The sequence below is a fragment of the Grus americana genome, chromosome 1 (genome assembly GCF_028858705.1).
Source record: "Grus americana isolate bGruAme1 chromosome 1, bGruAme1.mat, whole genome shotgun sequence".
NCBI lineage: Eukaryota > Metazoa > Chordata > Aves > Gruiformes > Gruidae > Grus > Grus americana.
In genome coordinates, this window is record NC_072852.1 from 47,755,581 (window position 1) to 47,774,705 (window position 19,125).

At 38.9% G+C, this 19,125-nt stretch overlaps 1 protein-coding gene across 1 annotated transcript; it reads right to left on the reverse strand.

Annotated features, from left to right (window-relative positions):
* Positions 1-5,149: 5,149 nt before the first annotated feature.
* On the reverse strand, positions 5,150-15,861 carry MGAT4C (MGAT4 family member C). The gene is given in 3 exon segments (XM_054840351.1): positions 5,150-7,052; positions 8,928-9,075; positions 15,712-15,861. Coding segments are annotated over 3 exon segments (1,434 nt in total). The 5' UTR covers positions 15,841-15,861; the 3' UTR covers positions 5,150-5,895.
* Positions 15,862-19,125: the final 3,264 nt, after the last annotated feature.

Consider the following 19,125-nt stretch of genomic DNA (forward strand, 5'->3'; position numbering starts at 1 on the left):
AAAGTGTGGTATCTACAGTTAAAAGAAAACTGAATAGTACTGTGGTTAAAGAGAAGGGCATGAAGCCAAAGGGTCTTTTAATATCTTATGTTTATTTCCAAAAATATTACAGGTACTGTAGCAAGGATAGTAACTGCTCCTTGTTACATTTCCACCCCCACTCTGGTAGACATAAGTATTCCAGTGCTGCGATACAGCAGGCTGGACAGACGGCCAATATTGTTCTTTGTGTACCACATCAGCATGCATGCCCAAGGCAATGCTTTTGGAAGCTGAATCTATTATTTTTATTGAGACAGCAAAAAGGAGCAGTTCTAGAGGCCATCACAGGTTCCCTTTTGCTGTAAGAGGGTTAATACAATGATGATACTCTGACAAAATAAACCCCACATTTAAATGATAAGTTAAAGTGCAATCACACAGCAGAAATATACACACGTAATATTTATTTAACCTTTTCTTGCCATCATGATATTTTCATCTTTTCTACTTAAATTGCACAGAACAGATGAAGCTTGATCACAAAGAAACCTTTGAACCTGCTTTTAAAAATTAAAAATAGATCTTTTGCATAGCAGTTATTTTTTTCCTGGTAATGTTTGTCTTAATGTCTTTGTTCGATGCAATTATCTCGGAAGAAAACCCACTCTAACAACACTAAGGGAGACCCCAAGAAACTGAACACTGTGCTTGTGCTGGTTTTCAAAAAATGGTACGTGCCTGTTCAGAAACGGGAACATTTTATAAAGTACAAACACAGTGTCTTTGAGGCTGAGAATTCACAGCCTGAGATTTCCATGGCTGCCAGGCAGGTTTTCCTGAACTGGCAAAAGCAAAACCAATGTTAATGAGTAAATAGCAAGAAAGAGGGAAGGCAGCTATTTAACCAGCTGAATGGAGGAAATGAGCATCGGCTTTTGATGTTCAGCTTTACTCATTAAATGTGAAACGCTTACATAAGCCCAGCAAAGGGCTGGCAAAGGGTTTAATTAGCAATATAACCCTACTTAAAGTACTTTCAAGTTCTACGTGGAATTTTAAGAGCCTTTTTACAACTGTCAGGACAAAGTAGAATTTTATTTGTAGTAGGTAGTATGACAGTTGAAAAACATCTAGAAATGTGGCTGAAAAATAGCTTAGATGCCAATTGAATTTTATGCCAATTTAACAACAAACTACTATTATGGAAATGTTATTGTAATTAATCTTTCTCTGTACTTAATTTCATTGTTAAACTAACATGTAATAAATGATGTTTTACTTTGAAGGTGGAGATTCATATTTCTTATTTTAAAGCTGAACAAATTATTTTTCACTGAAATTGCAAGATAGCATTTATGAAGAAGATACTGAACATCCCTGCTGTGAAGAGTGGTGCTGCTGATAGGAAATTATCTGTAAAGGTTTATATGTATCATATGTTTTTGTCCAGATTTACATGTATCATATGTAATCATGCAAAACAAGCAGATCTCCTGTATCTCTAATTATCTAAGAAATGAACGTTCAGACCAGACCACTTGCATAGCTTCCCACCATAATCAGTAGAGAGAAACAGATCTTAGACAACCATTATACACTGAGATGTCTCTGGATGTGCTCCTCTTTCTCTCCATTTACAGCAGAAGCAGCAATCTCGCCTCAGTCTGCATGCCTGACTGTGCTGCTAAAGGGCAGGAACGCCTAGGTGACACAGAATGTATTTGCTGTGACAAAACTAGTAAAAGAGGCAAGAACTTGGAAAATGCCAGCCGGAGATACCAAAATACTTCTGCTTGGAGACTATTCTCATTTCAGCCTTCCAAGATGGCTAAAACTAAAATGGAAAAGATAAGACAAATATTTGTGTATATTAAAAAATAAATAAATTACAAAAATCAACACTTTCAGTCTTTTATGATACATAGGTCAGTACTGCTTCCACTAAAGGGAGTAGAAATTTTGTAGTTTTCATCTCCAAGGACTAAGGAGAGAACAAGAATTAAGCCCTTTGGATTACTTTACCTGAAAAGCTGATGGAGTGGCGGAGACAGTTAAATTCATTTGTCTTTGTGTATAGAATATGACACTAAAATCACTTCATTTGTTTTCATTATAATACATCTGTATTTTCCACCTGTGTTTTGCAAAATATTATACTGTACCATCTGAGGATATGACACTGCTTGAGCTCATGATACATGATCTGCGTTACTACTCATAATCTAATACTTATTGAAATGTAGCCTAACACAACTGCAAATTTAACATTGGAGTAGTAAGAACTATCATTTTCATTAGAATTTCTGAAATACTTCACAAAGAAAGCTGATTGCATCTGCAGTTGTTAAGATGGTTAACCATGGGGTTTTTTCCTTTAATAGTTTTCCAAGATGAAATATTTTCTAAGGTGTTATAATTTGCTGTTTATTTAACTTTTAATAATTCAATAATGAACAAGTTCCCGATTTCCCTTTATAAAAGCAAAAAACATTAGTCTAACACAAGAGAATACTGAGCAGAGAGTAAAACAGAGTGCCATGTTAGAACATTGATCTAGAAATAACACATTCATATAGCACCTTAGTGAATTATCTTTATCATAGTACGTATAGTAAATATGCTAAAACTGTTTTGCGTGAAAATTGCTGTCTCTCGGGTTTGTTTATTCTGCACTAAACTAAGAGCTCAGTTTTTTTAATTCACAGTGAGTAGTATTTTACTTTCCAAGAATTCCCTGTGTCAGAGGGATTACACTATGTGAAGAAAGATAGAAGATAAACTGGCTTTTAGTTAAGAAAAGAAATAAAGTCCCAGGGACATTATACAATGAGGAATCCCAAACAGTGCCAATAGGAACAATACATGTATGTTAGTGAAGAATAGATCCATCAGTGTGCAGACCACAGTGTAATATTTTCAGTATTGGCATTTCACTAAGAAAATATTGATGTTCAGTCCACAAATGAACCCAGGAAATACACACCAACAGAACCAACTGTACACACCAGTGAACGGAGCTGTGTGACACCACTAATCTTTTGCTTCACCAGTGAAAAAAAGAAAATCCAAATTTTGAGAAGCATTAGTGAACATATACACGTCTGATTAAATATTTCCCTTTCAGAAGGCAGTCACTTTTCTTAGCAGATGAAGAAAAAAACTATATCTTTAAATATATCTTTCTGAAATCTGTCTGAAAAACAGTTATCATTGATTTTATGGATTTTTTTTTCCTGCCAAATTTGACAACCTTTTTCATGTAAATGAGTTGCATAAAATACGCATTCTGTGAAGGAGGAGCTAGGACCCATGCACTAAGGTGAGTGCTCAAAACGCTAGCCTACAGAACTGTGTTTTTGCCTCTCCTGGAATAAATGTATTGTGAAATATTTTTTCCAAATGAACTCAAATTCAGCAGGAAGAGTGGTACATGCCTCTCATTCCCAGCACATGCCACTATCCACACCCAAAGAAAGCTTCCTTTGAGGGCATTCACTTTGGATATTTGTGGGTTTGACCCTCTCAGACCGGTAACAGCCAGGTGAGAGTTCTCACTGCTAAGCCATGATATCGAAGATGACACTCATTACTATTGTTGTTTTAAACAGGAAAGCAGTTTTGTTCAGCTCCTAATTCAAAAATACCATTTAAATTACTTCAGGCTTATGTTGAGATCATTTAATTTGTACTAGTCATTCACAGTGTGTATGTATGGTTTTGATTACAAGAACATTTTAAACCTTGGGACTGAGTATATATTCCATTTTAATTTAGAAGATTGCTGCAATACATGCTGCATTTCTGAATAAAAGTAAAGGTAGTGTTCCTAGTTAACCTAGTTGTGTTTGCTTTGGCACTAATAGTTAATGATCAAGGAATGGAAAAAGAGAAGAATGACAGTTGATTAAAAAAAATCGTGTTGACTAATGACTAATTATCAACTAATTATTTGATAATCAGGGAAGATCACTGTTAAAAAGCAATTCCTTCATAACTATATATAATCATTTGAGATTAGGACATATTTTTCATTTAAAAAACGGTGTTTTCCTTTTCACATTGAACATATATGCTGCTTTTAATCTATTTTACTGAAGATACGTATATGGAGAATAGAGATTTAGGTGTGCATTAAGGAACAAAGAAACAAAGGCTTTGAGAAGAGAATGGTTTTCTGAATTATGTAGAAGCATAGAGCAGAAGATTTATTTTAAAATGTACTTTACCTCTGTATTGGGGGATTTGCCAAACCTAGACCTGAATTTATCAGGATATATGAACCAGGAAAAGCAAGTGAATTGTTGTTTTGTGTAATTTTTGGAAAATTTACCCTTCTGAAATAGCCATGTTAGGTTTGGATGTATTGAACACAGTAGTTAGTTCACTCTAGGTCAGTGCAGACATTCTTGAAATTTAATCCTTGCCTTCCGGGTTTAACTAAACCCCATACATGCAATTAGATGATAACCACAGTATTAATGAGATTGACAATACAGTGTTCATCTGTGTCACACTTGATACTCATGGGTTTCTTAATATGTCTACTGAGAGAGTCTTGAGAATTTCTTAGAGGAAAAAAACCCATAGATTCTGCTAACCCAAATGTATGCAGATAGTATAAATCATATAACTACACAGCTTCCCTGTGTGATGCACTAAAAGCCCAGAACTGACACTGAAGTCATGAGGACTGAGGAAACTTTTCTGCTTATTGGCTAAAGCCAGGCAAAATAAGCTTACAGGAGTAATCAGAGGCAGTGGGAAGATGTCTACAAAACAAGCATGATCAGAATTAGAAAACTGAAGAAATAAACCCACCTAATTTAGAAACATTAATTTTTCATTGAATCAAGATTCTTCATTTTGTGTCTGCTCTATTGGCTAGAGATCATCCAAGAAAGACTGGAGATTACATTCGTCTCCGGTGGATTAACCCGGTATACTTTTGCATTCATACCACACATGGACTGAACATGTAGATATGGAAGGTATAACAGTCCTTGGAAAGCATACTGCAGTATTCAGCTATGTGCAAATTTCTCATGGGGAGTTCTGCATATTGTGAAGGAACAGCAAATGTTGAAGCTGAGATCTGTTAAGATGCCTGTCTAAGAGAACAGTGTTGCCCTTGAGGTGCTTGGATTTGATAGCGACATCTGTACTCAAGCAGAATGCTTGCTTACTGTGCGGCATTTTGTTCAAATAAGGAGAGTAAATTGGTCCCCTAAGTAATATAGAATCCAAGTAGTGCGCATTTCAGTGGAAGGACCCAGGAAAAAGAACAAAGGATATTTGTTGAGACAGAATAACAGATGCAATTATCTATTTTTTACATAGTTGTCATGTCAAATTTATAATTTTACATACATTCCCTTTTGAAAAGAAGCTGCAATGATTAGCCACACTATTTTCTTACAGTGCTCAGAATGAAACTGCCAGTTTCAGGACAGATTTCCTTGTCACAACTGCCTTTAAAAGAAACATATCACCCACTATTGTACAAATGCATACTACCATTTTAAATTTATATGTGCGTAAGTTGCAATCCAATTTCTTTTCACAACATACTGGTCATAACTTTAAACCTTTTGGTAATTATAGGATGATTTGTTTTGTTCTGTTTAGTCCAGAAGATCTCTCTTACAGAGAAATGATAATAAAAAAGGGGTTTGAGATCTCAAGAGAGGTTTGAGGACTTTGCATTTCCTATAAAATTCAAAATTTGCAACAAATAAGTGTTTGTATATTGCCTGGCCAAACTAGTAAAAAATAAATTGCTTTGCTCATTTTGTGATTTCCCCAGATTTTCCGTGTCTCTAGTGAAGAGTTGGATGTGTCAGTTTTTCTGGGGAATGGCACCAGTTGGGACCCAGCTGATTGTGTTCACTCTGTATCTTCTCAGGTGGCTTTGCTTTATTGATTTGGTGTTTGAGAAGTCCAGACGCTAATGCTCCTAATGATCAGCCATTCTTTTTGACTTTTGGTAACAAGTATTCTCATGCAGTTAATGTCAAACAGAACTTTGTGCTCTACATCTGTTATTTCAAAATTCCCATTTTTGAATTCCCCTAGTCTCAAGTAAGTAGTACATTGTCTCCCTTTTTTACTCCCTACAATCTTTTCTCCTACTTCCAGGGCCCCATGATGCAAAATGTCATTTTGCCGGTCTTCAGTTCCGGTAACAACTTTAATTTTACTGATTTTAATGGGCTTTTCAAATACAATCCCATAGAAGTCTCCAGTAGAAGGAGCTTTGCCCCAGAAGTACTCATCAATGCTGCTGTAAGCCTTGCTTGCCTCATAGTTTTCAAATACATTCATGTTGGTGTGCAAGTTTGCAGGTGGGTTGTCAGGGATATCAAACGATTCCTCTTCAAAATCATCATCCTTTAGCTTGTTTTCAGCTCCTTTGTAAGACGAGTAGTATCCCATGTGCTGGAACAGGGATGGCTTGAAACGTATCACTTCCTTTTGAGCTAACAGCCCACGAAAGTGGATGAGCAGCCAATCGCAAGGCATCTCTTGGTAGAACATCAACAAAAAATGGGCCAGGCGTGGGAGGTCATGGGAATGGTAAAGCTTTCCAATGTACCCCAGTTTGGAGAATTCCAAAGTCACCCAGTAGGATCCTTCTCGTGAGGTAATTACTTTCTTAACAGCAGTCAAAAAATTCTTTGAGCAGCGAACATCATCTTCTAACATTACATAATAGTCAGAAAGATTAGCACAAAAGTTAAGAAGGAAAGCATAATCTACATTTTGTTTGGATCGAAACTTCACACGGTCCTCTGGGTCATTGTAATTTCTCTTGAGGCCATCCAGTACAGGATAATACTCCTCAGGGACGTGAATAACTATTAATCTGCCCGCAATTATGTGATGTGCAAATTTCTGTGAAATATCCTGGACCATCCCTTCACACCAGGCTGAGTCAAAATCTGCCAGCTGCACTACCACTGCGATTTCTTTGAGTTCCTCATAACTTGACTGCTCAAATATGGATTTGATGGTCTCAAGCAAGTAGTTTCCCTTTTTCCGTTTCACAGAGGATAGACCAATTGTAAGATATCCTGTACAAAAGACAATTCAAGCAAAAACTGAGTATCTGACATTGGAAACCATTTTGCCACAAAGCTACCCTCCAGAGCTATGCTTATATTAAATAAACTTTTTGAATGGTAAAGACTGAGAAATTTGATATGTGCACTTATTAGGCTGCGTGCAACAAAGGACGTTTATTTTCTTTTCATGAAAGCAGAATAGTATTGCAAGCAAATAGACATATGGAGACTATTGCATTAAACATTCACTTGTTAACTGCAAGGAATAGCATGTAGTAGACAAAAGCCAAAGCAATGTGCACATATATGCCTGATAGAGGAAACAACATAGACAATGACAAGGCTGTAAAATCTCCTAAAAGAAAGGGGATTATGAGATATGATTCATACAATATTTTTAAAGCAAGGAACTACAAAATACAGCACAAAAACATGACCTATAGATTAATTGCCAACTTTTATCATTTTAAGCACTCTAGAGGACTAGTTACACTTACGCACAACTTTACCTTTTTATGAATGTCGCATGGATAATTTTTTTCTACATGTTCAATTTTCACTGAATTTTTCCAATTTTCCCTTGCTAATAATTTTTCTTCTAACCCTCTTTCAGGACTCATTGAGCATTTTACAGGGAAGTCCCTCTTGCAAGATGTAATTTAGATATTATTTTAAAGTAGAAGAGAACTTACTACTGCATACCTGTGCTTGTATAAATAATTTTTAATGCTGTTACATCTTTCTAAGGAGAGATGCATCTTAATTATAAGGGAAGAATTTTCATCTCTGCTGTTTTGGAGTCACTGCCGTTGCATTTTTACCAGCAGTCCAAATCAGTTTTTTAAATATTTGCTAATATATCCCCATTTTTCTAACTTCTGATGTAAAAAATGTTAAGATTTTATAATTGACAGAGCGTACTTTATTTGAACCTACCCCAACTTTCCTAAAATATTGTGGCTTGTAAAAGACAGCTCTGATAAAGTGATTCAGAGTTTCCCTCGAGGCTTAAGTCTACTCAAAATGCAGTTGTACAGTGAAGTACAACCCCCAGAAGCCATTTACACTGCCTACACAACCCCAAACTTCTCAAATCTAATTTGAACAAACTTTACTTTATAGCTTTCTATGAAGATCAACAACTCTCAGATGATTTTATTTTACTTTCTGTGCTTGGACTTCTGAGCCTTGTTTATGTTTGTGAAATGATTGATTTGGAACCCAAAGGACTCCTGTCTAAAACCTAGGTATGGCCATATTTCACTTTGAGATAAAAGTCTTGAACCCTGTCTGAAGTCAGAATAACTAAATAGTCCATCTGCAGATGGCTGCAAGAAGAATCTTCCTTTACTGTCCCCATAACAGCACAATTCACCTCCCTCATTATCACAGCTAAAGGAACAAGGAGATCCATTCACAGCTGCTGGACTGGCAAAACAGGGGACCTGCAGGGTGTATCTACGTGATCCCAAGCATACCTCAGATGATTGGATTTATTGATTATACAGACAGAGGCTGACGTTATGGTCTCAGAGGGTGGTTACAGAGCTCCACCAGCATGTGTCTTGCTCCCACTTTCTAAATCATCTCCCTCTGGCCTTGGGGGGAGATCAACAAAAATGTGCTCGCACGGACCATCCAGGGGTTGCCTGCAGGATGACATTTGGCCAGAAGGTAACCAGGCTTTGGGGCAGGCACTGCTAGGGCTGAACTAGCAGCTGCCCGGGAACTGCCTATGCAGAGAGAAATAGCTGTCCCACTAACTCTCTGAGATCGTCACTGCTTAGCTCAGACCAGCTTGCCTAGAAATACCACAGGCACTATATGGATTTCACCCATTTTTAAATTACCTCATTTCATAACATTCAGATTGCAGTTACTTACTTTTCCTTGGCAAAGGCGTGCCAGCTAGGTAGCGATAGGAAATGTTTATAGATCCTGAGAAATTAGACAAATCTTTAAAAGTGTGAACATAGCGCTCTGGGTTGAGCTGGTGCGTGGCTGTTTCTCTGATTAATTGCTTGTCCCCTTCCTATTAGTGAGAAAACAAAAAGAATAGGAGAGGGAGAGAGACAGAGAGAAACACATTTGTGAATGCCAGCCAGAGAGGAAACATGGACAGGCAGGTTTCCAAGAATAACATTTTTCAGTGTCAGCTTTCGTGAAAGCATGTAGATGTCACCTCATTTTTTAAAAAAAAAAAACAACCCATTACTGAATATCATACATTTTTGCCTACAGAAAATCTACCATAACCCTTCAGATTATGGTAACAGGAAAAGAAGAAAAAATATTTTGGACAAAACCTCTGGAAAGGTTGCAAACACTAAATAATTGTCAAAAAATACTATGGTATTCAGAATAGGGATAAAAAAGCATCAGTCAGCAACAGATGAGAAAATTTTCATAGATGATGAAGTAGGGGAGATTTTCTGAAAATATTTTCAGTAATTAAAAAAACCACCAAAACTGCTGCAAAGGAAAGATGAAACTAGATCTGGGCATCTGGCTCATTTTGCCGTTGTTCTGAGTAGCTCCAACTCAGATTTGTGATAAGCAGAAATGCATGTGATCATCCAGACAGCCAAAGCTTTCTCTGGATTTGGTGAACATATTGATGGTATACAATAAAGGCAAATTTATCACCATGCCTCCTCTTCCTGCCTACTTCTCCTGTCTTTTTCTTCCAAGAGGCTTCTCAAGCCGCAGTAAAGTCATAGAATCATAGAATCATAGAATGGTTTGGGTTAGAAGGGACCTTAAAGATCATCTAGTTCCAACCTCCCTGCCATGGGCAGGGACACCCTCCACTAGACCACGGTGCCCAAAGGCCCATCCAACCTGGCCTTGAACACTTCCAGGGACGGGGCATCCACAGCCTCTCTGGGCAACCTGTTCCAGTGCCTCACCACCCTCACAGTGAAGAATTTCTTCCTAATATCTAATCTAAATTGACCCTCCTTCAGCTTAAACCCGTTACCCCTTGTCCTGTCGCTCCATGCCCTTGTAAACAGTCCCTCTCCAGCTTTCCTGTAGGCCCCTTCAGGTACTGGTAAGCTGCAATTAGATCTCCCTGGAGCCTTCTTTTCTCCAGGCTGAACAATCCCAACTCTCTCAGCCTGTCCTCATAGGAGAGGTGCTCCAGCCCTCTGATCAGCTTCATGGCCCTCCTCTGGACTCTCTCCAACAGCTCCATGTCTCTCTTGTACTGGGGCCCCCAGAGCTGGACGCAGTACTCCAGGTGGGGTCTCACAAGAGCAGAGTAGAGGGGCAGAATCACCTCCCTCGACCTGCTGGTCACACCTCTTTTGATGCAGCCCAGGACATGGTTGGCTTTCTGGGCTGCAAGCGCACACTGCCAGCTCATGTTGAGCTTCTCATCAATCAATACCCCCAAGTCCTTCTCCTCGGGGCTTCTTTCAATCCATTCCTCGCCCAGCCTATAGTCGTGCTTGGGATTGCGCCGACCCACGTGCAGGACCTTGCCCTTGGCCTTGTTGAACTTCATGTGGCTCACACGGGCCCACCTCTCCAGCTTGTCAAGGTCCCTCTGGATGGCATCCCTTCCCTCCAGCATGTCGACCACACCACACAGCTTGGTGTCATCAGCAAACTTGCTGAGGGTGCACTCGATCCCACTGTCCATGTTGCCGACAAAGATGTTGAACAGTGCCGGTTCCCCTGAGGAACACCACTCATCACCGTTCTCCACTTGGACATTGAGCCGTGGACCACAACTCTTTGAGTGTGACCATCCAGCCAATTCCTTATCCACTGAGTGGTCCCTCCATTGAATCCATGTCTCTCCAATTTAGAGACAAGGATGTCGTGCGGGACAGCGTCAAATGCCTTGCACAAGTCCAGGTAGATGACGTCAGCTGCCCTTCCCTTATCCACCAATGCTGTAACCCCATCATAGAAGGCCACCAAGTTTGTCAGGCACAATTTGCCCTTAGTGAAGCCGTGTTGGCTGTCACCAATCACCTCCTTATTTTCCATGTGCCTGAGCATAGTCTCCAGGAGGGTCTGCTCCATAATCTTGCCAGGCACGGAGGTAAGACTGACCGGCCTGTAGTTCCCTGGGTCTTCCTTTTTACCCTTCTTAAAAATGGGGGTTGTGTTACCCCTCTTCCAGTCGGCGGGAACTTCACTGTACTGCCAGGACTTCTCAAATATGATGGAGAGTGGCCTGGCCACTTCATCCGCCAGTTCCCTCAAGACCCGCGGATGCATCTTATCAGGTCCCATGGACTTGTGCACCTCCAGGTTCCTTAGATATTCTTGAACCTGATCTCCTACAGTGGGTGGTTCTGCATTCTCCCCGTCCCTGCCTTCTGTGACCTGGGCAGTGTGGTTCAAGCATTTGCCAGTGAAGACTGAGGCAAAGAAGTCGTTGGGTACCTCAGCCTTCTCCATATCCTGGGTAACCAGGTCACCCATTTCATTCCGGAGGGGACCCACATTTTCCCTCGTCCTCCTTTTCTCACTGACATACCTATAGAAGCTTTTCTTGTTGTCCCTGACATCCCTGGCCAGACTAATTTCTATCAGGGCTTTGTCTTTCCTAACCTGATCCCTGGCTGCTCGGACAGTTTCTCTGTATTCTTCCCAGGCTACCTGCCCTTGCTTCCACCCTCTGTAGGCTTCCTTTGTTTTGTTTGACTTTGCCTAGGAGCTCCTTGTTCATCCATGCGGGCCTCTTGGTGTTTTTGCTTGACTTCCTCTTTGTTGGGATGCACAACAAAGTCACACAAGGGAAGGAGCAGCTCCATCAGCAGTGCCCTGTCCATGAGCTCAGTTGGGTCTCAGGGAAAATCTGTTCCTCAGTCCTTAAGAAAAGGGAAATATCTAACAGGTTGTAGTGTCACGAGAATGAATTTAAAGGTAGGAATGCTTATTTAATTTACACTGCCTGATTCTCATCTGATGACAAGCCAGTGTACGAATGAGTTAATTTCTTCTGATATATACAGCATGTTAATGCACTAAAAACTTCCTGATCTGTCATTAAATGGGAGCATTATGCAGTGATAGTACTGGTGCTGACAACAACCACCACTGAAACAGCACTCATATTTAATGGTATAAATATTTAAAAATGTGTCAAAGATATATTTTATATCACAGAGAAATATTTCTCTAAACTGATCCTAGGTTCATTTTAAGTTCATTATTTTTCTTTCAGAGAAGCAGTAAATAATCCACTTCTGAACTTAGTAAACATCTTTTGTGGACATCCAGGGATGTCTACCTGCACTGTTACGTTCTCTTGATCTGCAATGTCTCTCCAGTAATTTTTTTCTAGTGCTGCTATGCTACTTTGCATTTGCTCAGAAGTTATGAGAGGAAGGTTTATGTCGATCAGATTCCAGATTAAAATGTAACTCAATGAGCTAGGAAGAGAATGCACCAAAACTTCAGGAGATTTTCAGTGAAAACTATCAGATGGGGAAAAAAAACAAACAAACAAACAAAAAAAGGCTGGTCCAAACCCTCTTTTTTTGAAACCAGCCTTTCTTTAATGTCAAAACATCACATGTCACTGGTTCCAGAATGAAGCACCAAAATTCTCCATTTCATAAGAAGGCTTTGGAATGGAAATCCTTTCCGCTGAGGTTTTTCTACATAAAAAGTTTCAAAATGTTTAGAAATAGAGAATGTCAGGACAAAGTGTTTTGATTTTAACAAGCAAAATATTTAAACTGACCACAAAAATTTTCCTTTTTTCTTTCTCTTTAAAAAATGCCTTTTGTGGCTAACAATCTTTTTTTTTTCTTCTTTTTTTTTTTAAATGTTGTTGTTTTCACTTCTTTGTTGAATGAAAAGCAAAACAGAAATACGGATTTTTCCAAAAATTTTAAATCTGGTTCTTCTACATCTAACTACTATGCAGAGATCAGTGAAGCTGAGGAGCTTGATTAGCTCTCTTTAGCTCCCTTTAATTTTTCTATGATGATTCTGGCTTTCATCTGTTAACTAGCCTCTAACTTACATTCTAGTGTTTGCTGGAGCTTGGGAAGTTCTCGTGGGTGCCATGGGACGATGTGCCAGAAGTTCTCCATTCTTTATAGAGATGCCCTACTCCGCTAAGGATCCTCTGTCAAGTACAATACTATTGTTTTCATAGTGCCCAAAATAATGATTAGTATTCACAGAAGTGTGCAGAAGGCATGCCTCACAATTCACTTACAACTCAGAATATGTATAAAAAAATCACTGCAAATCCTACAGATATTGTGATCTGGGTTATATTAATTTAGTATGTCTTCAAAATGTTTGATCAGATGTGATACACATGCTGCAGATGAAGCATCTTAAACTGCTCTGCTAACACACACGCATCAGCACTGTATATCCACTATCAAACATACTTAAGCAATGCTCCCAGGTGGGCCCTTGCTTTCTATTTCCACAGCAAATGCCATGCAGAAAACAGTGAAGGAATTCCCGGGACATATGAGTCTCTGAGCAAAAAGGGAGAGTTCTCCTCTCTTTTCTTAAGATTTGCCACAAAGGATCTCACTTTGTCATTCTAACTTGCTGAAAAAGGCCACTCACCTCATCTTACACCTGGTGAAAGAGGTGCCAGCCCCGCGTCCCCTTGCACAGCCTGCTCTCTGGGACTGGGAAGAGAAACTCGGGGTCAATTGCACCCTTCCTCTATCACTTCCCTTCAGGAGATATTCCAGCAGGAGACTCGCTACAACTAGAAAGTCAGAGGCCCTTTGGGACTCCGAGGACTTTCAGATTCCTGTTCCCTGAGGGGAACTGGTTAGCCTGCTGTCCTTGAAAGCTCTTCCCCAGTGTCTCTCTCCTCACCACCAACACTGAAACTGCTTATCTTTTGCCTCAGCAGAGAAAACACACCAGACAAGAGCTGTCAGACATGGTCAGGAAAGTTGAAAATAAAAATAAATAAATAAACTAACAAGTCAACAGCCTAACACATTTGAAAAATGCTTGATGGACCATAAAGATCTCAAGAGATCTGGGAGAACTGTCAGGAGACTTGGCAAGAGACTTGGCTGGGAGCTACATGAAAGCAAACATGCCAGAACTGTGATGAGAGAAGCAATGAAAGAGAGTGGATTTCTAAAAAAGGGGAAAAAAGAGCAAATTAAGAATAAGACATGGAGCCATCTGGGGAGCTGGCAAATAGGACAGGAAAAGATTTCAAAAACAAATCAAGAGGAACACCATTAGCAGTGATAAGAAAAGCACTTTTAGAAACATCTGGGGGACTTTGAAGCAATTAGTGAAAGGAGAAGAAGCATCAGGGAAAATACCACTGGGGAAAAAAATGTGATAAGCCAGGTCAAATTCAATCACAACCAAGAAATGATGAATAAATAAAACATAGTGCAAAACCTTAGTGCAAGTACTATTAGAGAAAGCAATGTGTCTATAATGGAGTAACATGCTAGAAGCATGGGTTATCTTTTCAATAGTTTAAAAAATAGTAGGATAGTCTTAATAATATTTACAATGTTTATAATATTTTTATAAAGTAATGCTATAGTTATAATATTTTACACTAAAATTACTAGCAAGTTATCTATGGTTTTGATAAATTAATGTAAGGATTTTGCTACTTTTTCATACTATGATGTTGCTTTTCAGATCCAACCAAAATGGGACTTCACCTTTCAGAATATCAGAAAGCCCATACTGTCCCAATTAGATGAATCAGACAAAGAAGGGTGGCATAGAGGATCAGAAAGCGGCTCAGTAGTTCAATTCAAGTTCAAGAAAGAGGACTGTTTAATCATACATATCACAATATTACATATTCAGTTTAGTCATTTTACTATTTGCAAGCTCCAGTTATTAAACTACCATTTTACTGGGCCCAGTCCAACCTCAGATGAACTGGAAATTCAATCCATTAATCAAGTCTTCAGAGATTACTTGACATTCTGCACTGAGACACCCATAGGTTATATATAGAGTTAGGTTACACCGTCAGTAGCTTACTTGTTGAAATTCATTACACAGCTCTTTCAATAAATCTTTTTCGCAATCATAAACTTACACTAGGTATCATTTATGTCTAGTTGTTAATACTGTAGCACTGAAGCTGCGAGACTCAAATCTGGGATACAGGAAGTGAGCAAAACACAGAATAAAAGTACTTAAAAGAAATTATTCATGCAAGGAGCTTGAAATATATGGAATCAGTGTAAGTTCTCTTCTATAATTGTATTTCTATAATGTTGTTTAATACAGTACCGACAGGTGAGATTTGCAGTGTGTACTGAAAAAGGAGCTCTTAGCTCACATGAATATTTCAGATGTAGATGATTTTCAACACTAAAATTGAGGGATATCCAGAAATATGGAAAATACGGCGGATGTTTTCACTCAAAGGAAGATATCTAACAAAAATGTCTCCATGTTTTGCTACATTCATTATCTCCCATACTTCCAATAAGCAATGACATATTTTACTTCTGTGAAAAGGACTGTTAGGCTTTTTCTGACACCCCCTGTGTGCAGTATATATTGATAAGATGGCTTCATTATAAAGGACATGTTTTGAGGATACTTCACTGCTAGTGGTACACTAACAGGGGAAATTGCAGGAATTACGAACTTTTACACACTGCATTACTAGGGATGTGTCCTGTTCTGTTGTTCCATGATAATTTCTTCCATCTAAAAAACTTACCAAAACATAACCATCTTCAATGTACAAGTTCATGAACAGCAAGCAAATGACAAGGACTCCTAAGAACGACACTGCTGATCGTTTCCGCAAGCATCTCATTTTATCAAAATATTTCAAGTTTTATCTCATGTGAAGAAAGGCATACAGTAGTGTCACCTACGAAAGAAAACCATAGTGTTACAAGAACTGCTCATCTGATAAACATGATAGCAAAACAACTTACCTTCAGATGTATCAAATCCCTTCAAACACGCATAGAACTATACCTTTTACATGGAATTAATTTAATTTAATCATGGCCATCTTCAGGTTTAATACACAGTTTTAGCTATAATTCAAGCTTCCTTTTTTTCTTTTTCTTTTTTTTTTTTTTTCAATAAAGATAAAACTCACACTTTATCCTACCCATTTTAGGCTGGAATTATGATATCACGGTGGCAGGAGTGCATTAACAGTTCAGTTTCCCACGTATAACTGTCAGATCCCAACTTGATGTCAAGGGAAGATGTTGTGCGCTGTTCCCTGTGTACCCATGTCTCCTTCCAAAGACAGCTCAGGCCAACAGGCAAAGAAGAAGCTGTTGTATGAGTCAGTATCATTGCCAATAGGAGAAGTCTGGGTACTAGAACCGTCAGGCACAAATGAGGCACCTTCCCTGCAGTGAGAAGGCAGTAGTAAGACTCTGCAGCATCACTTAGACTTACATCTCTTTGTTAGGATGGAAAGACTCTCACTGGAGGTGTCATTTTCTCCGGAAGAAGAAAGGTAGATGTCTACCTTATACCGGACACATCTAAGCAGAGTATTGGAAAGTTGTTAATGCCCCAATTAGATGAATCAGACAAAGAAGGGTGGCATAGAGGACCAGAAAGCCATTCAGTAGTTCAATTCAAGACCAAGAAAGAGGACTGTCTACTCATATCACAGTGTTACATATTCAGTTCAGTCATTTTACTAGTTAAAGCAAGCTGTATGCTGTTCCTGGCTACCAAATCATAAACATTAACCTGTGTAGCACTACATGTGTTTGAAAAAGATCTGGCCACAAACTAAAGAAACAGACTCCAAATTGGACTGCCCATACTCGGAGAGATTCTTAACTAAAAAGTAGATTATAAACTCATTGTTTATGTTCTCACTCGTTTAAGTACAAATGTATTTTGGCTATTGTCCATAACAATGTCTGTCTATCAAATTTAATATATTGAAGTCACGTACAAATGGAGAGTTTAAAGCTAGCCTATGCGAAGTAGTAAAGAGCACTGCATGTGCAGTGGTTAAACTCTGCATTTAAATACCTTCATTTTTGAAAGTGCTGAACATCTAAACTAACACAAAATAGGCCCAATTAGGAGTTCCATAAAAGATTTGTCATGTCATATAGAAAATTTTCTGGACCAATAACAAAAAACCTTCCAAGTGCAAAATCCAATCTATATTTCCTTTGCTAAACTGATTAAATGTATCTAACAATATAAAATATGAGTCCATTAGACTCTAGAGAACAGGGAGATATATACATCAAGTGTTAGTAATGCAAACATTTAACTGCAAGGTTTTGTCCATGTAGATTCAATATAAACTGCAGTAAATGGACACCTGTTGTACACAGATTTTAAAATCACTATGTTGAGAATAAGAACAACTTACATGTTGCACTAAGGGAAAAAAAGAAAATAAAAAAAAAATTCTGTCCCTATTTATTTGAAGGTGGACTGAATTGCAGTGGACTGATTATCCTAAAGCTCAAAAAGCCCAATGTAGCTATTTTTTAAGTTACAGCGACAATTTCTTTTTCCTTAATATCTAATGAAAATAAACATCAGGAAGGAGCTGTCAGGGCCATGAATCTCCAAGCTCTTGCCCTCCCCTGCCCTGTGACAGCACAGTGGTTGCTGGGTGTCTGTGGATTCCGGCAGCCTGTTGTGGGAATGAAAGATTGCCTCTGCTTTAGAAAAGACCACACTACACATACAGTTTGGGGTTAATATTGGGGTTTTTTCTTTTTCTTTTCTCCCAGCATAACTACTGATTTTCAAAGCAATATACACTTTTAAAAATTTATCAGAGAATCACTGGATGGATTAAATACTGACACTTCTCAGAGAATGGTGTGAACTAGCCTGACTATTGAAGATTCAGGTAGTCTGGATTTGGGGTGCTTGCAGCCACTGGCAGCTTCCACGGTAACAGAGATGTGCTACAGTTGCACACGTTGAAGTTCTTTGGAAAAGTTGGGAATAAGTAAATGTCTTTTCAGTTACAGGATGACTGTATGTGTCATGTTTACCGATTGGACTGTGGTATTACACAGTTCCCTCATGTGAGCAGCCTGACCTGAAGTACCTAAGTGTGAGGAAGGGGACATACAACTCTGTTTGCTGGTTGTATTATGCTAGTTTTACCCCATGGAGTTATCATTACTGTGTCAGATTAGGAATAGAAATTGAGGGAATTATGCAGGTGACACTGGAGGAACACCACACTGTCATTGCTAATGCCGATGTACAGAAAGAGAGGAGCCTGATGTTACCACCATTCAGAGGAAACCACTTGCATTTCTCCTGTTGGTGTCACACAAAGTCATTACGACATTCTTGTTTCACAGAGTTCGTGAAACCGTTGAAAGCAAAACACCATCCCAGGGATGTTCCTTTGTTTATGAGACTTATTGGTAGGCTCACACCAACTGAAGGAACCCAGGGCACCCCAACTGGGGTGCGACCCGTTGTGCACCTCGCGTCACGGAGGAGGCACGGGCGCGATGGCTGACAGCAGATGGCAGTGCGGACGCGTACTTGCCAGGCTTCGACCTGCTTCTAAACCTATTCCTTCCAACCAGCTTGGCTGAAAGTACTATTTGGCGTACTTACACTGTAAGCCTTCAGCTAAAAATGCGCATAGACTCATACATATATACATACAGAATTCCTTACATTTTCTAGAGCTACTGCTTCTTGCAGCTCCGTTTACAATCTGTAACGTTGCATTGTGGAGTGCTACATAAGTGAAATTTGCGAGAAAAAAAGGTAAATTTTACCTTTTTGCAGATGATGTCAGTCATCTTTTGAAAAATAGTCTCAGAATTTTCCACAGTGAGACCCCTGATGTTCTTTAAGACCATTTGAGCAGATTATTCACCGTTACTCAAAACTAAGACTCTGATATTGAAAAAAAGGCTTCGACTTACAATTCAATTCTGAAGTCATAGCTTTGCTTGAAGATATTATGCCTTCATTATTCATGCACAATTAAGTAGCTATCAGGATGGTATAAATGCAATTTGTTTCAGAAAGCTGGCATTAAGCAGTTAAATGTAATAATTAATAAACATACATGAATTATAAATCTTTTCCTTTCTCAATGAGATTTATTGTTCTCCTCAGTCTCTTTAGAGAGATCTCTTCGGATCCC